Source organism: Protomyctophum parallelum (assembly GCF_964188405.1).
Source record: "Protomyctophum parallelum genome assembly, chromosome: 10".
Lineage (NCBI taxonomy): Eukaryota > Metazoa > Chordata > Actinopteri > Myctophiformes > Myctophidae > Protomyctophum > Protomyctophum parallelum.
In genome coordinates, this window is record NC_139704.1 from 34,787,718 (window position 1) to 34,809,849 (window position 22,132).

The 22,132-nt window shown below is 38.2% G+C and overlaps 1 protein-coding gene across 1 annotated transcript in view; it reads left to right on the forward strand.

Annotated features, from left to right (window-relative positions):
- The window catches only part of nrg3a (neuregulin 3a), a gene marked incomplete at both ends in the record, with an annotated part of 501,581 nt that extends 500,355 nt beyond the window's left edge, over window positions 1-1,226 (forward strand). Inside the window, one exon of the mRNA XM_083775014.1 lies at window positions 542-1,226. Within this exon, the coding sequence (XP_083631140.1) occupies window positions 542-1,226 (685 nt within the window). The remainder of the gene's footprint in view (window positions 1-541) is intronic.
- Between the last annotated feature and the right edge of the window lie 20,906 nt (window positions 1,227-22,132).

Genomic DNA, 22,132 nt, shown 5'->3' on the forward strand with positions numbered 1-22,132 from the left:
AATCAATATTGGATGTCCCTAAACTACTGCCTTACTATGAAGCGGCCTGGTTGCTTTAAACACGCGCATGTGTTCAAAACGAAATAAAATATATTTTCTGCATGGTTCTTTTTAAGTGCCGCGGGCCCTACACTGACATGCCTTTGTCGATGGTGAAACATTTTAACAACGCTTTTGATTTTGTAACACTACACTCTCTCTCAGTCAGAATGAATATAGGCTACAATTTAAATATCAACTACAATGCTAAACGTGCACTCACATGCACGTTTGTGTGGGGAAACTGTTCTGAGCAGGCCAGACAGAGAGTGCCATCCCTAAGGAGATTTGTCCTGTGTGTAGCCGCCTGAAAACTGTTGACCATAATTTCACAGATTTCACACCACGGCCGCCATTTTGGTATTTCCCACCCCAGAGTAAGAGCGAAGTGGCTGGCATTCAAGGTGAAGTTGAGTGAGTTCCACAGCGTAAATCCATCTTTTCTCCCTCTCTCTCTCTCTCTCTCTCTCTCTCTCTCTCTCTCTTCTGTCTGAGTACACAGGTACCAGATGCAGGGCGAAGAGAGGCCAGGCAGTGACCCCAGACAGGATGCCTTCCTCCACATGCGGCCTGCTGTGTCTGCAGAGGGCTGCAGCCCCCTGGCCAGGTGGGGCGGCCCTGTGGAGAAGCTGGAACAGAAGCAGGCTCCCTCCGTCCACAGCCTGAGGAGACCCGGCCACTCCTACTCCTCCTCCTCCTCCTCCTGCTGCGCTCCTCCTCCCCCGTTCCGCTCCTGTTCCATCCCCATCATCCCATCGGTCCACTGTCACCTGCACGACAATGACATCTCCTGTATGCAAACCAGCATCAGCCCGGCAGCAGCAGCAGCGTCGCTGGGATCCGCTTCCTGTAAGGAAGTGCGAGCGGGGAGGAGTGAGCGACGCGCGTCTCCCTCCTGCCTCCAGAAGCGGGACGAGGTGACCACGTTGCTGGAGGAGGCCCAGGAGCACCTCAGGGCTCTGGCCTTGGCCCACAGGAAGCGGGAAGACGCCGGTGTGAACCCGGGTGGCAGTGGCTCGGTGGCAGCGCGCGTGGAAGCCAGAGAAACTGTCTGCTTCTTGAGCCCTCATGGAGGAGGAGGCGGAGGAGGAGGAGCCGGAGGTCTGGGTTGCTCCAACGGACTCACGGAGACTCAGTTGCTCAGCCCCAACCTATCGCAGAGAGACTTGAGCCAGCGGGGCCAATGAAAGGACAAGACCCAGGGACCTTGACCTCCTGGCCTCATTCGATGTCGTTTGACAAACTTCTGGTGTTTTGAATTCTTGAATGCAGACACTTTCAGCGTCCTGTGGGATGAGATGCAAACGGGTGGATAAAAAAAAAAAAAAAAAAAAAAAACATAATTTGTTTTGGAGAATCTGGTGTTGTATGCATACTTTATGGATATGTGCAAACATTGGAGTGGCTGCCTCGCCAATTTGCAGTATGGGAAAAAGAGAAAACATATTTACGTACATTTATTTAAAAATGAGAGAAACACTTCTACTTAGACAAAAAGAAACCAAATAGTCTGTCAGATCCATGGTGTTTTTAATTGTAAAAAGAATATATAAATATATATAAATATATATGGATATAAATATATGGAATTCTAAAAGTGACCAAGTACAATGTTGAAGAACACAGGAATGATGTACCTTTTACATTTCTTTTTGTCTCCTACCTTTTTTTATAACAGCTCCTGGGCCCCCGCCCCCCCCCCACACACACGCACACGCGCGCACACTGACTATTTTTCTGGCCCACTTGTACACTAGGAGCTTCATAACAGGCCTTAGGCTGCCACCCAGCCAGAAATCGTAATGGTCGCCACAAGAGGTAGTGACTGAAGTTGATATCCCTGCTGTCTCCTTTGACAGTTCGACATCCTGCGTGAACTGAACAGACACCTGGATTTGACCGTACAAATATAACAATAACTCCCTGGATCTCAACAGAACGCTCAACGGATGTACAGTATAAAGCAAGGACAGACAAGACGGGGAGAATTATTAACATGGACCGCTCATCTACAGTACAGAAGCCCACAGACTCCTGCAGAGCTCCTCCATGGTCAGAGTTTGGGAGAGCTGATTTCTTAGGACTGTCCAGATATGCTGACGTGACCAGGGGTTTGAACTGATGTAGTTTTTTATAAATGAGACTCACCTCACACACGCACATTCACACATACACACACGCACACGCACACACACACACACACACACACACACACACACACACACACACGCACGTCGCACACACACACACACACACACACACATGCGCGCACACACACAGAGCAAAATCCTCAATGTTGATTTCACTCGTGAGTGTAAAAATGGACCCAACGTTTTATTTTTACACTCTCAGAGTTAAATGAAAAGAGGATTTTACTGTGCATACATACTCCATAGCTGCACAGGTCTATTGCCAGTTATCGTGTGGCTACAAAGGGAAGGATAAAATGGTGGGATAGCTGTGACTGGAAAGGCCAGAAAGGGGAAGGACACATCATGGCTACAGAAGAAGAGGAGTATCTGCAATTTTTCTTTTGTCACTTTGTTTGGTAAACTGAACAATTGCTGCTGTCTGGGGCTGAAAGTTGTCCACGTGAACCCTGCAGGGGCTTCTTGAAACAAGAAATAAATGTCTATGTTGTACCCTATGGAGCCACGACGTCCTCAGTTTATGTTTGAATTCACAACCAAATGTTTTCTGGCAATGTCCATAAAGATGGCGTATAGCTTGGTGCGTGAGTCATTTTTTGTATGATTTAGATCTGGTTGATTGGCTTGGGAAGGCTCCGACACCATGGCGGAATCCCGAACTGTCCTTATTGTGCATGCTGGGGAACAACTGATTCCGCTTAACACCAACAGCGACCCCCTTTTCTCCTGTTCACTCGAAGCTGACCTGCACTGTGCCCAGAGAAAACCGGGGGGCCATTATTCATAACGCACTTTATACTTACAAATCTGCTAAATATTTCCAGCTATCATACGTCCATGTACTCACAAAGTTGCACAGACAAATTCTTATACCTAAAAGGATTGTGGAGTTTGCCTCCTTGCTACAAAGCTGGTTTGAGAGGGCTATTATTATTTGTTCAAAACATTAAAGTTGAATGGTTATTTATTTTATTGAATTATGTATTTATTTTCTTTATTAATACATTTCATATTATCTCTAAAGGTAATTAATATGTGGATCACCCTCTTCTATGGCTTTGTGAAAGTGGCCCTTTTGTTTTTTTGTTCACAGCAAGCCAGTGCACAATGCTCAGCATTTCCTCAAATTAATATTTTAGCCGGATTGGCTCGGAACATTTCGGTTCACATAGCACTGATTCAACAATGTCAGAAATTCTACACCATCCTTACGATTGTGCTCTTGTTAATGTACATGAAAGGAATCTATTCTGACGGCGATGTTGGTTCATAAAGACATGGATGGTAAAGACTGGACTCCACAAAACCACTCAGGAGGTTAGACAAATAACAGCACAGCATATTCTGTTTCATTAGTTCATTTTAACTTGGAAAAGGTGTTGAGGACCCAGTGTTGCACAACTGCCATGAACCATACAAAAGGCTCCACATCACATTACATCACTGTATCCCAACACTCCGGGCCGTTTGATGATGTCAAATACACATTAAATAGTACACAGATACTATACCATTTTTCACGGCTTCTGCTCAGCCATTGACCAACAAATTGCCAAGAGACTGACCTTGTTCATTTCCCTTGCCTCATTAGAATGGATGGATGTGCTTTCTCGTTCAGAGAATAGGCCTGTGGGTACATATATTGACTGGATTTGTTTTGTTATCAAAGATGACTTCTGGCTCCAAAATGCCATTCAAAAAGCAGCCTTCAGTTGGATGTTTTCTACTATTTTTGTCATCAGGTTATAACTAGGTCAAGCAATTAGGCGCCGGCTGCTGGTCCAAGCCAAAGAATATTGATTGTGGTGTAGCATCACAATTCTTCTCATTTAATCCTTTACAATTCCCCATGCAAGCCCTGTCACTGCCAACCCTCCCAGTGTTCTGGGGAGTGTATAGACCAGAGGTTCCCAAACCTATCCAGTATCCAAAATAGGAAATGTAAACTTTCTGTGCTTGTTGATTGGATAGTTTCGGTATTTTTGAATTTAAAATGGAAAATGTGCTTCTTGTTTTTGTGTGAAAGAAAAGAAAACAGAAACCCAGTATTTTATTTTCCTCCCCAGAGTCCCCACTCATATAACAGCGATTCATTTTGAGTCACACAAGTACCGGTATGTTTGGGAAACTGGTCTAGACCATGCACCTCTTCTGCTACAAATGGAGTCGCAGGGCATCTTTTCACCTGTGTGTAAGTTCAAGCAGACCAGTAGGGGATGATAGTGCTATTAGTGCAGTGACACGGACATGATTCCTCAGCGGCCTCGCTCCTGTGAACGTTGCCAGTTGTGTTCATTGGAGGCTTTAACCAAGCCAGAGGTAATGTAGTGGGTAATTGAACCCCGGCCACTGTTGTCATGTTTCAGTGTTTTAGCTCTATAACACCTGTACACAGAGATGGGCAAAATACATTGAAAATGTATCAAAATACATTGAAAATGTATTTTAAATACAAAATACATCTTCCATCCCAGCGAATTACAAATTACAAAATACAAAAAAGTATTTCAAATATGTATTTGAAATACATGTATTTCAAATACTGCCCATCTCTGACACCAACCCAAGATACCCAAGAAATGGGCGTACAAGTTGGATATAATGAAGCAATATTACACGAGAGGGTGTGGTTTAACGTGATTATTGCCACGACAGTGATGCGGTCAGGAACGAGACGTAGTCGAGTTCCGCAATTACATTATATTACATTATATTAAATTACATTATATCTGCCAGTAATTGAGCATTGTCTGCTCAACCAGTCACTTCACTTCACAGCGTGCTGGTTAACTGTGTGTGTGTGTGTGTGTGTGTGTGTGTGTGTGTGTGTGTGTGTGTGTGTGTGTGTGTGTGTGTGTGTGTGTGTGTGTGTGTGTGTGTGTGTGTGTGTGTGTGTGTGTGTGTGTGTGTGTGTGTGTGTGTGTGATTGATAGCCAGGAGTAGGGGTTAGACCGTCAGGGCAGACAGATAAGGACCTGGCTTGATCCTTTAAAAACATCAGGCTGTTGGGCTAGAGTAGACAATCCCTCTCGGTCAGTGTTGTGCAGCCCATACATATATATACTGTGTGTGTGTGTGTGTGTGTGTGTGCACACACAGAACAAAGGTTGTGTACGTTTTATATTTCTATCTTCGGCAGGGATGCTTTCAAGCTCAGTTTGAACCGTATCAAGTTGTGTATAGTCGGAAAGGCAGGCAGGTTAGGGATTGAGGAAGCGAGGTGAAAATGCCCCGGCGGGCCGGCGGGGAGGCAATTCAGCAGCGCTGGATTTTCCATTTGAAAAGGCGAGAGCTTTCTCTGGCAGCGGTTAGAAAGAAAGCAAGCGCCCCCAATGATAGACACGCTGCGCCTTTGTTTGGTTTATCTGGAGCCATACAGCGACATGTGTGGGCTCAGTTAAGTTACCTGTATCTGTTTCCAAATAAGTGCTTCTCACAAGTCACAAGCTATAGGTGAATATGGATTTCCTTCCAATAGTTTCTGTTTGCGCTCGGATGTTTGCACATCCACCCCAATGGCAACGTTCACCTGGCACGGTTTCACTCGAGCTGGAGTTCATCTTTAACAACAAAACACATCCCTCAGTCCCTCAGCCCACATCCCTCAGTCCAGGCTTGTCTATTACCATGTTTACACTGAAAGCAGAGTGATGGTTAGAAAGGGTCGGTGATAATGTTGGCGGACATGTTTGGTTGGACATTCAGACGGACATGCATTACATGCACAGATTAAAGCTGTTCTTGTTCTTTCATTGAAGATCTAATTTGCCAGTAATTTCCTCAGCCAGCAGGGGCATTTATGGTATAGGCCTATAGCCAGAATTTTCAGAAATAATCAACAGTTGTATAGGACAGATAGGCCTACGCTTGTGCAATATTTTAATGACAACATGTTCGTGACACGGCAGACAGTGAGAAGGGAGCATGTGTTAATTATTCAATGGTTTTGGGCTCTGGATGTAAAATTCAAATTAATGTGACAGCTGACTACAATGACCATATTCTGATGTGCAAGAATGTAGGCCTACTTTCTTATGCAATCTGTCAACTGCTATTACGTCAACCTTCAGTGGACTGTGGATTTTATATATTTTGCCGGCGTGTTCAAGTAATGGTTTACACTACACCCTATTCCTACTGTTTTCTAGGCTGCTACCAAAAGGACATCACTGGCTTTCATGATCACATTCACATCACTGCAAACATTATATGGCCTATGGATATGAAAACTGGTCAAAAACAAGAACCATTTTGTAACTGACTGAACTGATTGAAACTCAATTGTGTGTGTGTGTGTGTGTGTGTGTGTGTGTGTGTGTGTGTGTGTGTGTGTGTGTGTGTGTGTGTGTGCGCGCGCGCGCGCGTGTGTGCGTGCGTGTGTTTGCTTTTGTGTATCTTTGAACGGGCTTCTCCCTTGCACCCCAGGGTATGATGTAAATGTAAAGAGAAAAAATACAAAAGCAATTCTGTGATATGAAAAACAAGACACTATTCATGAGAGTAAAGAGCAGTTCTTTCAATAGTGATACCCCGTAAAGATGAAATAGTGCATTTGTTCATGTTAGTTTTATTTTTTTATCGTTTCTTTTTTCAATAAAGATGAGTCGGTGTTACATGTCTCAGCTAATTGTCTTTCTCAACACTTATATAATGTGCGTGCGGGCGTGAGCATGCGTGACTGCGTGTGTTATACAAGCCACATTTACACAAAAGTACATGTTTTGCTTTTCTAGATGCTGTTGTTTATTGCCCCAATGAACAATGTCAGGTAAAATCTTTTCAGGCGACCATGGTCGACTGCACCGCTACAGGAAAATGGCCACAAAGGGGTGCCAGGGGGCCAGAAGACGTGCGTGCGTGCGTGCGCGTAAACATGGCACAGAACATGGTAGGCTATACTGTAAAAGGAAGGGTTACCGATTATTTCTCTGCTGCAACAATACTTCTTGGCAAAAACTCTCTAAATATAACCTGTTCATATAGGGACTTTGTGGCATATAGTTGAGTATGTGGGTTGTGCTCATGAAAACTCTTCTCTGTCAATACCAAACATCTATTTATTCTGCTGTTGACAGTTTTGTCCCTGGGGGTACCTGGGGGGCATAGGATATACGTGTCTCCACATACGATCCCACTCTAACAGAGGTCTGTGACGAGAAACAGATCCCAGGAGGTCTTCCAAACGAAGAATTTAACTCTTTTTTTTTTCAATATACCAAGTTCAGCAAAAAGAACAAGAATTTCATTTTGGTTGCATAGAGTAGCATCCCTTCCAGGGGGGCAGTCAGACAGATATTTCGTGAAGCCACTAAGGAAATGAAAGTTCATATAATGGCCTGTTGTGGCGCTGTCACTGGACCCAAAAAAACCCAGGTCCATGTATTTGGGCCCAACTTCACCTAGACTGTATTACCTTAATAAACATGGTCATGAATACTTTCTGCTTAAAAGTCACTAGTTTAAAGTCTCATTTCTAATGTCATAATATTCTTTTTGGAAAATGATGGTCCCATTTATAAAATAAATTACCATAAAGTCGCGTATGTTCTGAGGGGCGTGGCTACCGTTACAGTATGATCGGGACTGTATTTTTTACAGTCTATGATCCCTTCCTTCCTCCTTTTCAGCCTGCTTCTTGAGGAGGTCCAACAAGCCCCCGTCCCTTTTTGGCCTTTTAGAGAGTGGCTGGGAGCATGTGGTGGCATGGACTTCTCTTTACTATCAGTGCCAGGCAGGAGGGACATTGTGAAGCCTCTTCACATCCGAGGCTTCAGCAGCGGTCTGGCTATGTTTTGGCACCGATGGCCTTTCCCCAAGTGCCTCACACTGGCATAAAACCACAGCCAAGTAGCTACTGTTGTCCTACCTCTGTCTTGCAGTGCCATTGGGGGGATTCTGCAACTCCTATTAACGCCATGGACAGAAACAGACAATTACTGAAAGGGCAGTTGGGGCTGAATGCACAGTGACCAATAATCTAATATTCTAACAATCTAACTCTCTAGCCACTCAACGTTAGGAGATTTTTTTAATATTGTGGGAGCCAATGAATCTGTCTTGAGATATTAAATATCCACACATTTGATTAACCTTTCAACATTTGAGATGAAAGCAATTATAAGCAGCCACAAAGTTGTATAGTCTGCTTAACAGTCTGTATCGGACATATGTATATAAAGCAGATCTAAAATATATTATAAAGAGATGCCAAAACATGTAACCTACGTTAATTAATCTAGTCGAAACCCAGCTAACATGTCCATCTGGGCCCCAATTGGGTTTTGACATGGGCTATGGGCATGGGTTCCAAGTGGGCCGTGCACCCAGTTTTCACAAAGGGCCCACCCATGTTAGCCCATATGGGTTTACGTGGGTTTATAACTTGGTCTTAGGTGGTATCCAAATGGGCCAATTTATTTCAGAACCATGTGTGCGCCACCTGTGTTTGCCAAATGGGTTTTAACTGGGATATGATTGGGCCTAAAGTGGGTACCAGCTGGGGGAATTATATGTGACCCATGTAGGCCACACTTGTGTCCGCCCTCATTGTCTTCCGTCCGGTTCCTGTTGCCCCCTGCTGTCGATTGTTCATTCCTACGGATAGGATGCAGTGCGCCACATTGGCGGTGTTTCCAGTTTTCTGTAGTAGTTTCTTCAAGTGTTCAAACTTCATGACTGGATAGACCTCGATCTGTAGAGTCCTACATTACTATCTCCTACGATCAAGGGTTAGGGTACTGTAGCATGCCGTTTTTCCCCCCGACACACTCCGACACCATGGACAGAAGTGGAATGGTGTTTGTATTTTTTTCAAATCCTCGTTTTTCATCGTTTTTGACCATGGATTATAGCCGGGTTAGGGTTAGGGTTAGAGATCGGGGAGATGGTGAGTTTAATCCCCACTCAAGTGTTTACTTTCAATACCAATTTCACGAGAAGAAAACCAACAAAAAAGCAGTCTGAATTGTCTGGAACCAGTGGCTCAGTGTGTTGGAATGCTGCCACATGATCGGGAGATGGTGAGTTCAAACCCAACTCAAGTCTTTACCTTCAAGACCAATTTCAGAAGAACAAAACAAATAAAAAAGCAGTGTGAATTGTCTGAAACCACTGGCTCAGTGTGTTAGAACGCTGCCACATGATTGGGAGATGGTGAGTTCAAACCCCACTCAAGTCTTTACTTTCAAGACCAAATTCAGAAGAACAAAACAAACAAAAAAGCAGTGTGAATTGTCTGGAACTTCTGGCTCAGTGTGTTAGAACGCTGCCACATGATTGGGAGATGGTGAGTTCCCTCAGTGTGTTAGAACGCTGCCACATGATCGGGAGATGGTGAGTTCAAACCCCACTGAAGTCTTTACTTTCAAGACCAATTTCAGAAGAACAAAACAAACAAAAAAGCAGTGTGAATTGTCTGGAACCACTGGGTCAGTGTGTTAGAAAGCTGCCACATTATCGGCAGATGGTGAGTTCAAACCCCACTCAAGTGTTTACTTTCACGACCAATTTCACGAGAAGAAAACCAACAAAAAAGCAGTCTGAATTGTCTGGAACCAGTGGCTCAGTTTGTTAGAACGCTGCCACATGATCGGGAGATGGTGAGTTCAAGCTCCACTCAAGTCTTTACTTTCAATACCAATTTCACGAGAAGAAAACCAACAAAAAAGCAGTCTGAATTATCCGGAACCAGTGGCTCAGTGTGATAGAACCCTGCCACATGTTAGGGAGATGGTGAGTTCAAACCCGACTCAAGTCTTTACTTTCAAGACCAATTTCAGAAGAACAAAACAAACAAAAAAGCAGTGTGAATTGTCTGGAACCACTGGCTCCAGTGTGTTAGAACGCTGCAACATGATCGGGAGATGGTGAGTTCTAGCCCCACTAGAGTCTTTACTTTCAAGACTTTTTACAGAAGAACAAAACAAACAAAAAAGCAGTGTGAATTGTCTGGAACCAGTGGCTCAGTGTGATAGAACCCTGCCACATGTTCGGGAGATGGTGAGTTCAAACCCCACTCAAGTCTTTACTTTTAAGACCAATTTCAGAAGAACAAAACAAACAAAAAAGCAGTGTGAATTGTCTGGAACGACTGGCTCAGTGTGTTAGAACGCTGCCACATGATCGGCAGATGGTGAGTTCAATCCCAGCTCAAGTCTTAACTTTCACGACCAATTTAACGAGAAGAAAACCAACAAAAAAGCAGTGTGAATTGTCTGGAACCACTGGCTCAGTGTGTTAGAACGCTGCCACATGATCGGCAGATGGTGAGTTCAATCCCCGCTCAAGTCTTAACTTTCACGACCAATTTAACGAGAAGAAAACCAACAAAAAAGCAGTGTGAATTGTCTGGAACCAGTGGCTCCGACACACTCCGACACCATGGACGGAAGTGGAATGGTGTTTGTATTTTTTTCAAATCCTCGTTTTTCATCGTTTTTCACCATGGATTATAGCCGGGTTAGGGTTAGGGTTAGAGATCGGGGAGATGGTGAGTTCAATCCCCACTCAAGTCTTTACTTTCAAGACTGTTTTACAGAAAAACAAAACAAACAAAAAAGCAGTGTGAATTGTCTGGAACCAGTGGCTCAGTGTGATAGAACGCTGCCACATGATCGGTAGATGGTGAGTTCAATCCCCACTCAAGTCTTTACTTTCAAGACCAATTTCAGAAGAACAAAACAAAGCAGTGTGAAATGAATTGTCTGGAACCAGTGGTTCAATGTGTTTAAAGGCTGCCACATGTTCAGGAGATGGTGGGTTCAAACCCCACTCAACTTCAAACAGCTGTGTTGTAGTAACCAGCAGTTAACTCATTGTGATTAGTGGCTGTGCTTGTGATCCACAGGTCCAGCCTATATATAGTGCTGGCACACTGGCATGCTACCAGTCCTACATACTTACACCTAGCAACTCCATTCTAGCCTACTTAGGTTCATCTTACGGTGGACATGTTTGCACCTAGAAACTCCATTCACACTTTTTATTATTCAGCTTACTGTGGAGAGACACATGCTGGAACTTTTTACTTTGAAATGTTTTGTAGTTTCTGAGCTATTTAACTTAAACGGCCAATGCATTCTCTATGGCAATAGCACAAATTTAGCATTCTACTAGTCCTACATACTAGGCCTATAACCCATCGTTTTTTTCCTTTTTTCATTTTTTTCAAATCCTCAAAAATGATGAAAAATGGCGTGCTATAGTATGCCATACGATATGGGCTATAGCCCATGGTCCAAAATGATGAAAAACGAGGATAATGTTTTTTCTCAAAAATTAAAAAAAACAATGGGCTATAACCCATCGTTTTTTTTATTTTTTCATTTTTTTCAAATCCTCAAAAATGATGAAAAACGGCGTTCTACAGTATAGTATGCCGTACGATATGGGCTATAGCCCATATCCTTGCGGTGTATAGCGGTGTATGAGAATGGGTGTTGCGGAGGATGAGAGCATTCCTCTCATCCTCCGCAACACAATGCATTCTCTATGGCAATAGCACAAACTTTGGCATGCTACTAGTCCTACATACTTACACCTAGCAACCCCATTCTAGCCTACTTAGGTTCATCTTACGGTGGACATGTTTGCCTGAAAAGGAATCTTTGAAATGTTTCATAGTTTTAGAAATATAGTGCTTTTAAATTTGAGACATTTAACATGGGGCTCAATAGCAGCTCTATGGCACGTCAAAAGTCACTTTCACGGCCCAGGCCGTAGCGTAACGGTCTGGGCACCGGACTGGTGATCCAGTCGCGGTGTGCCGCGGGTTCGACTCCCGGACCCGACACGGCCTTTACCGCATGTCATCCCCCCATCTCTCTCCCGTTTCCTGTCAGCCTACTTTCTATCCCTTAAAAAATCAATAAAGGCGTAAGCCGCAAAAAAATATCTTAAAAAAAAAAAAAAAAAAAAAAAAAAAGTCACTTTCACCTAGAAACTCCATTCACACTTTTTTATTATTCAGCTTACTGTGGAGACATGCTGGAACCTTTTTTTTTTAAATGTTTTGTAGTTTATGAGTTATTTAACTTAAACGCCCAATGCATTCATTTTCATTTTTTTCAAATCCTCAAAAATGATGAAAAACTGCGTGCTATAGTATGCCGTACGATATGGGCTATAGCCCATGGTCCAAAATGATGAAAAACGAGGATAATTTTTTTTCTCAAAAATTAAAAAAAACAATGGGCTATAACCCATCGTTTTTTTCATTTTTTCATTTTTTTCAAATCCTCAAAAATGATGAAAAACTGCGTGCTATAGTATGCCGTACGATATGGGCTATAGCCCATGGTCCAAAATGATGAAAAACGAGGATTAAAAAAATTATCAAAATATCAAAAAACGATGGGCTATAACCCATCGTTTTTTTCATTTTTTCATTTTTTTCAAATCCTCAAAAATGATGAAAAACGGCGTGCTATAGTATGCCGTACGATATGGGCTATAGCCCATGGTCCAAAATGATGAAAAACAAGGATAATTTTTTTTCTCAAAAATTAAAAAAAACAATGGGCTATAACCCATCGTTTTTTTCATTTTTTCATTTTTTCCAAATCCTCAAAAATGATGAAAAACGGCGTGCTATAGTATGCCGTACGATATTGGCTATAGCCCATGGTCCAAAATGATGAAAAACGAGGATTAAAAAAGAAATCAAAAATTCAAAAAACGATGGGCTATAACCCATCGTTTTTTTCATTTTTTCATTTTTTTCAAATCCTCAAAAATGATGAAAAACGGCGTGCTATAGTATGCCGTACGATATGGGCTATAGCCCATGGTCCAAAATGATGAAAAACGAGTATAATTTTATTTTCTCAAAAATTAAAAAAAACAATGGGCTATAACCCATCGTTTTTTTCATTTTTTCATTTTTTTCGAATCCTCAAAAATGATGAAAAACGGCGTGCTATAGTATGCCGTACGATATGGGCTATAGCCCATGGTCCAAAATGATGAAAAACGAGGATTAAAAAAATAATCAAAATATCAAAAAACGATGGGCTATAACCCATCGTTTTTTTCATTTTTTCATTTTTTTTTCAAATCCTCAAAAATGATGAAAAACGGCGTGCTATAGTATGCCGTACGATATGGGCTATAGCCCATGGTCCAAAATGATGAAAAACAAGGATAATTTATTTTCTAAAAAATTAAAAAAACCAATGGGCTATAACCCATCGTTTTTTTCATTTTTTCATTTTTTCCAAATCCTCAAAAATGATGAAAAACGGCGTGCTATAGTATGCCGTACGATATTGGCTATAGCCCATGGTCCAAAATGATGAAAAACGAGGATTAATTAATTAATTTTTTAATTCAAAAAACGATGGGTTATAACCCATCGTTTTTTTCATTCTTTCATTTTTTTCAAATCCTCAAAAATGATGAAAAACGGCGTGCTATACTATGCCGTACGATATGGGCTATAGCCCATGGTCCAAAATGATGAAAAACGAGGATTAAAAAAGAAATAAAAATTTCAAAAAACGATGGGCTATAACCCATCGTTTTTTAATTTTTTAATTTTTTTCAAATCCTCAAAAATGATGAAAAACAGCGTGCTATAGTATGCCGTACGATATGAGCTATAGCCCATGGTCCAAAATGATGAAAAACTAGTATAATTTTATCTTCTCAAAAATTCAAAAAAAACAATGAGCTATAACCCATCATTTTTTTCATTTTTTCATTTTTTTCAAATCCTCAAAAATGATGAAAAACGGCGTGCTATAGTATGCCGTACGATATGGGCTATAGCCCATGGTCCAAAATGATGAAAAACGAGGATTATAAAAAATAATCAAAAAATCAAAAAACGATGGGCTATAACCCATCGTTTTTTTAATTTTTTCATTTTTTTCAAATCCTCAAAATTGATGAAAAACGGCGTGCTATAGTATGCCGTACGATATGGGCTATAGCCCATGGTCCAAAATGATGAAAAACGAGTATAATTTTATTTTCTCAAAAATAAAAATAAACAATGGGCTATAACCCATCGTTTTTTTCATTTTTTCCAAATCCTCAAAAATGATGAAAAGCTGCGTTTTATAGTATGCCGTACGATATGGGCTATAGCCCATGGTCCAAAATGATGAAAAACGAGGATTAAAAAAATAATCAAAATATCAAAAAAACGATGGGCTATAACCCATCGTTTTTTTCATTCTTTCATATTTTTCAAATCCTCAAAAATGATGAAAAACGGCGTGCTATAGTATGCCGTACGATATGGGCTATAGCCCATGGTCCAAAATGATGAAAAACGAGGATTAAAAAAAGAAAAAAAAATCAAAAAACGATGGGCTATAACCCATCGTTTTTTTCATTTTTTCATTTTTTTCAAATCCTCAAAAATGATGAAAAACGGCGTGCTATAGTATGCCGTACGATATGGGCTATAGCCCATGGTCCAAAATGATGAAAAACGAGGATTAAAAAAGAAATCAAAAATTCAAAAAACTATGGGCTATAACCCATCGTTTTTTTAATTTTTTAATTTTTTTCAAATCCTCAAAAATGATGAAAAACGGCGTGCTATAGTATGCCGTACGATATGGCCTATAGCCCATGGTCCAAAATGATGAAAAACGAGGATAAAAAAAGAAAAAAAAAGAAAATCAAAAAACGATGGGCTATATATAACCCATCGTTTTTTTTATTTTTTTTATTTTTTTCAAATACTCAAAAATGATGAAAAACGGCGTGCTATAGTATGCCGTACGATATGGCCTATAGCCCATGGTCCAAAATGATGAAAAACGAGGATTAAAAAAGAAATCAAAAATTCAAAAAACGATGGGCTATAACCCATCGTTTTTTTCTTTTTTTCATTTTTTTCAAATCCTCAAAAATTATGAAAAACGGCGTGCTATAGTATGCCGTACGATATGGGCTATAGCCCATGGTCCAAAATGATGAAAAACGAGTATAATTTTATTTTCTCAAAAATTAAAAAAAACAATGAGCTATAACCCATCATTTTTTTAATTTTTTAAATTTTTTCAAATCCTCAAAAATGATGAAAAACGGCGTGTTATAGTATGCCGTACGATATGGGCTATAGCCCATGGTCCAAAATGATGAAAAACGAGGATTAATTCATTTATTTTTTAATTCAAAAAACGATGGGCTATAACCCATCGTTTTTTTCATTCTTTAATTTTTTTCAAATCCTCAAAAATGATGAAAAACGGCGTGCTATAGTATGCCGTACGATATGGGCTATAGCCCATGGTCCAAAATGATGAAAAACGAGGATTAAAAAAGAAATCAAAAATTCAAAAAACTATGGGCTATAACCCATCGTTTTTTTTCATTTTTTCATTTTTTTCAAATCCTCAAAAATGATGAAAAACGGCGTGTTATAGTATGCCGTACGATATGGGCTATAGCCCATTGTCCAAAATGATGAAAAACGAGGATTAATTAATTTATTTTTTAATTCAAAAAACGATGGGCGATAACCCATCATTTTTTTCATTCTTTCATTTTTTTCAAATCCTCAAAAATTATGAAAAACGGCGTGCTATAGTATGCCGTACGATATGGGCTATAGCCCATGGTCCAAAATGATGAAAAAAAAGGATTAAAAAAGAAATCAAAAATTCAAAAAACTATGGGCTATAACCCATCGTTTTTTTTCATTTTTTCATTTTTTTCAAATCCTCAAAAATGATGAAAAACGGCGTGTTATAGTATGCCGTATGATATGGGCTATAGCCCATGGTCCAAAATGATGAAAAACGAGGATTAAAAAAATTATCAAAATATCAAAAAACGATGGGCTATAACCCATCGTTTTTTTTATTTTTTCATTTTTTTTAAATCCTCAAAAATGATGAAAAACGGCGTGCTATAGTATGCCGTACGATATGGGCTATAGCCCATGGTCCAAAATGATGAAAAACGAGGATTAAAAAAAATAATCAAAAGATCAAAAACGATGGGCTATAACCCATCGTTTTTTTATTTTTTATTTTTTTCAAATACTCAAAAATGATGAAAAACGGCGTGCTATAGTATGCCGTACGATATGGCCTATAGCCCATGTTCCAAAATGATGAAAAACGAGGATTAAAAAAGAAATCAAAAATTCAAAAAACGATGGGCTATAACCCATCGTTTTTTTCTTTTTTTCATTTTTTTCAAATCCTCAAAAATGATGAAAAACGGCGTGCTATAGTATGCCGTACGATATGGGCTATAGCCCATGGTCCAAAATGATGAAAAACGAGGATATTTTTTTTTCTCAAAAATTCAAAAAAACAATGGGCTATATATAACCCATCTTTTTTTTCATTTTTTCATTTTTTTCAAATCCTCAAAAATTATGAAAAACGGCGTGCTATAGTATGCCGTACGATATGGGCTATAGCCCATGGTCCAAAATGATGAAAAACGAGTATAATTTTATTTTCTCAAAAATTAAAAAAAACAATGAGCTATAACCCATCATTTTTTATTTTATTTTATTTTTTTCAAATCCTCAAAAATGATGAAAAACGGCGTTCTATAGTATGCCGTACGATATGGGCTATAGCCCATGGTCCAAAATGATGAAAAACGAGGATAAAAAATAATAATCAAAAAATCAAAAAACTATGGGCTATAACCCATCGTTTTTTTCATTTTTTCATTTTTTTCAAATCCTCAAAAATGATGAAAAATGGCGTGTTATAGTATGCCGTACGATATGGGCTATAGCCCATGGTCCAAAATGATGAAAAACGAGGATTAATTAATTTATTTTTTAATTCAAAAAACGATGGGCTATAACCCATCGTTTTTTTCATTCTTTCATTTTTTTCAAATCCTCAAAAATGATGAAAAACGGCGTGCTATAGTATGCCGTACGATATGGGCTATAGCCCATGGTCCAAAATGATGAAAAACGAGGATTAAAAAAGAAATCAAAAATTCAAAAAACTATGGGCTATAACCCATCGTTTTTTTTCATTTTTTCATTTTTTTCAAATCCTCAAAAATGATGAAAAACGGCGTGTTATAGTATGCCGTATGATATGATATAGCACGCCGTTTTTCATCATTTTTGAGGATTTGAAAAAAAATCAAAATAAAAAAAAACATATAGCCCATCGTTTTTTGAAATTTTGAAAAAAAAATGTAACCTCGTTTTTCATCATTTTTGAACATGGGCTATAGCCCATACCGTTCGGCATACTATAGCACGCCGTTTTTCATCATTTTTGAGGATTTGAAAAAAAAATCAAAATTTCAAAAACATGGGTTATAGCCCATCGTTTTTAGAAATTTTGAAAAATAAATTTACCTCGTTTTTCATAATTTTTGAACATGGGCTATAGCCCCTACCGTTCGGCATACTATAGCACGCCGTTTTTCATCATTTTTGAGGATTTGAAAAAAAATCTAAATTTCAAAAACATGGGTTATAGCCCATCGTTTTTTGATTTTTTTTTTTTTTTTTTTAAACCTCGTTTTTCATCATTTTTGAACATGGGCTATAGCCCCTACCGTACGGCATACTATAGCACGCAGTTTTTCATCATTTTTGAGGATTTGAAAAAAATTCAAAATTTCAAAAACATGGGTTATAGCCCATCGTTTTTTGAATTTTTGAATGTTTTTTTAACCTCGTTTTTCATCATTTTTGAACATGGGCTATAGCCCCTACCGTTCGGCATACTATAGCACGCCGTTTTTCATCATTTTTGAGGATTTTAATAAACTTTCAAAATTAAAAAAAACATGGGTTATAGCCCATCGTTTTTTGAAATTTTGAAAAAAAAATTAACCTCGTTTTTCATCATTTTTGAACATGGGCTATAGCCCCTACCGTACGGCATACTATAGCACGCCGTTTTTCATCATTTTTGAGGATTTGAAAAAAATTCAAAATTTCAAAAAACATGGGTTTTAGCCCATGGTTTTTTGAAATTTTGAAAAAAAAAATTAACCTCGTTTTTCATCATTTTTGAACATGGGCTATAGCCCATACCGTTCGGCATACTATAGCACGCCGCTTTTCATCATTTTTGAGGATTTGAAAAAAATTCAAAATTTCAAAAACATGGGTTATAGCCCATCGTTTTTTGAAATTTTGAAAAATAAATTAACCTCGTTTTTCATAATTTTTGAACATGGGCTATAGCCCCTACCGTTCGGCATACTATAGCACGCCGTTTTTCATCATTTTTGAGGATTTGAAAAAAAATCTAAATTTCAAAAACATGGGTTATAGCCCATCGTTTTTTGAATTTTTTTTTTTTTTTTTTAAACCTCGTTTTTCATCATTTTTGAACATGGGCTATAGCCCCTACCGTACGGCATACTATAGCACGCAGTTTTTCATCATTTTTGAGGATTTGAAAAAAATTCAAAATTTCAAAAACATGGGTTATAGCCCATCGTTTTTTGAAATTTTGAAAAAAAGATTAACCTCGTTTTTCTTTTTTTTTTTAACATGGGCTATAGCCCCTACCGTTCGGCATACTATAGCACGCCGTTTTTCATCATTTTTGAGGATTTGAAAAAATTTCAAAATTTCAAAAACATGGGTTATAGCCCATCGTTTTTTGAATTTTTGAATGTTTTTTTAACCTCGTTTTTCATCATTTTTGAACATGGGCTATAGCCCCTACCGTTCGGCATACTATAGCACGCCGTTTTTCATCATTTTTGAGGATTTTAATAAACTTTCAAAATTAAAAAAAACATGGGTTATAGCCCATCGTTTTTTGAAATTTTGAAAAAAAAATTAACCTCGTTTTTCATCATTTTTGAACATGGGCTATAGCCCCTACCGTACGGCATACTATAGCACGCCGTTTTTCATCATTTTTGAGGATTTGAAAAAAATTCAAAATTTCAAAAAACATGGGTTTTAGCCCATGGTTTTTTGAAATTTTGAAAAAAAAAATTAACCTCGTTTTTCATCATTTTTGAACATGGGCTATAGCCCATACCGTTCGGCATACTATAGCACGCCGCTTTTCATCATTTTTGAGGATTTGAAAAAAATTCAAAATTTCAAAAACATGGGTTATAGCCCATCGTTTTTGTGAAATTTTGAAAAAAAAAATTAACCTCGTTTTTCATTTTTTTTAACATGGGCTATAGCCCCTACCGTTCGGCATACTATAGCACGCCGTTTTTCATCATTTTTGAGGATTTGAAAAAAATTCAAAATTTCAAAAAACATGGGTTATAGCCCATCGTTTTTTGAAATTTTGGAAAAAAAAATTTACCTCGTTTTTCATCATTTTTGAACATGGGCTATAGCCCCTACCGTTCGGCATACTATAGCACGCCGTTTTTCATCATTTTTGAGGATTTTAATAAACTTTCAAAATTTCAAAAAACATGGGTTATAGCCCATCGTTTTTTGAAATTTTGAAAAAAAAATTAACCTCGTTTTTCATCATTTTTGAACATGGGCTATAGCCCCTACCGTACGGCATACTATAGCACGCCGTTTTTCATCATTTTTGAGGATTTGAAAAAAATTCAAAATTTCAAAAAACATGGGTTTTAGCCCATAGTTTTTTGAAATTTTGAAAAAAAAAATTAACCTCGTTTTTCATCATTTTTGAACATGGGCTATAGCCCATACCGTTCGGCATACTATAGCACGCCGCTTTTCATCATTTTTGAGGATTTGAAAAAAAATCAAAATTTCAAAAACATGGGTTATAGCCCATCGTTTTTTGAAATTTTGAAAAAAAAATTAACCTCGTTTTTCATCATTTTTGAACATGGGCTATATCATCTACCGTTCCGCATACTATAGCACGCAGTTTTTCATCATTTTTGAGGATTTGAAAACATTTCAAAATTTCAAAAAACATGGGTTTATAGCCCATTGTTTTTTTAAATTTTGAAAAAAAAAAATTTACCTCGTTTTTCATCATTTTTGAACATGGGCTATAGCCCCTACCGTTCGGCATACTATAGCACGCCGTTTTTCATTTTTGAGGATTTGAAAAAACTTTCAAAATTTCAAAAAACATGGGTTATAGCCCATCGTTTTTTTTCATTTTGAAAAAAAAATTAACCTAGTTTTTCATCATTTTTGAACATGGGCTATAGCCCCTACCGTACGGCATACTATAACACTTCGTTTTTCATCATTTTTGAGGATTTGAAAAAAATTCAAAATTTCTAAAAACATGGGTTAGGCTATAGCCCATCGTTTTTTGAAATTTTGATTTTTTTTTTAACCTCGTTTTTCATCATTTTTGAACATGGGCTATAGCCCCTACCGTTCGGCATACTATAGCACGCCGTTTTTCATCATTTTTGAGGATTTGAAAAAAATTCAAAATTTCAAAAACATGGGTTATAGCCCATCGTTTTTTGAAATTTTGAAAAAAAAATTTAACCTCGTTTTTCATCATTTTTGAACATGGGCTATAGCCCCTACCGTACGGTATACTATAGCACGCCATTTTTCATCATTTTTGAGGATTTGAAAAAAAAAATCAAAATTTCAAAAACATGGGTTATAGCCCATCGTTTTTTGAAATTTTGAAAAAAAAAAATTACCTCGTTTTTCATCATTTTTGAACATGGGCTATAGCCCCTACCGTATGGCATACTATAGCACGCCGTTTTTCATCATTTTTGAGGATTTGAAAAAATTTCAAAATTTCAAAAAACATGGGTTATAGCCCATCGTTTTTTGAAAATTTGAAAAAAACATTTAACCTCGTTTTTCATCATTTTTGAACATGGGCTATAGCCCCTACCGTTCGGCATACTATAGCACGCCGTTTTTCTCATTTTTGAGGATTTGAAAAAAATTAAAAATTTCAAAAACATGGGTTATAGCCCATCGTTTTTTGAAAATTAGATATTTTTTTTAACCTTGTTTTTCATAATTATTTAACATGGGCTTTAGCCCCTACCGTTCGGCATACTATAGCACGCCGTTTTTCATCATTTTTGAGGATTTAAAAAAAAAATCAAAATAAAAAAAACATGGGTTATAGCCCATCGTTTTTTGAATTTTTTTTTTTTTTTTTTAACCTCGTTTTTCATCATTTTTGAACATGGGCTATAGCCCATACCGTTCGGCATACTATAGCACGCCGTTTTTCATCATTTTTGAGGATTTGAAAAAAAATCAAAATTTCAAAAACATGGGTTATAGCCCATCGTTTTTTGAAATTAAAAAAAAAATTAACCTCGTTTTTCATCTTTTTTTTAACCTCGTTTTTCATCATTTTTGAACATGGGCTATAGCCCCTACCGTACGGCATACTATAGCACGCCGTTTTTCATCATTTTTGAGGATTTGAAAAAAATTCAAAATTTCAAAAAACATGGGTTATAGCCCATCGTTTTTTGAAAATTTGAAAAAAACATTTAACCTCGTTTTTCATCATTTTTGAACATGGGCTATAGCCCCTACCGTTCGGCATACTATAGCACGCCGTTTTTCTCATTTTTGAGGATTTGAAAAAAATTAAAAATTTCAAAAACATGGGTTATAGCCCATCGTTTTTTGAAAATTAGATATTTTTTTTAACCTTGTTTTTCATAATTTTTTAACATGGGCTTTAGCCCCTACCGTTCGGCATACTATAGCACGCCGTTTTTCATCATTTTTGAGGATTTGAAAAAAAAATCAAAAAAAAAAAAACATGGGTTATAGCCCATCGTTTTTTGATTTTTTTTTTTTTTTTTTTACCTCGTTTTTCATCATTTTTGAACATGGGCTATAGCCCATACCGTTCGGCATACTATAGCACGCCGTTTTTCATCATTTTTGAGGATTTGAAAAAAAATCAAAATTTCAAAAACATGGGTTATAGCCCATCGTTTTTTGAAATTAAAAAAAAAAATTAACCTCGTTTTTCATCTTTTTTTTAACCTCGTTTTTCATCATTTTTGAACATGGGCTATAGCCCCTACCGTACGGCATACTATAGCACGCCGTTTTTCATCATTTT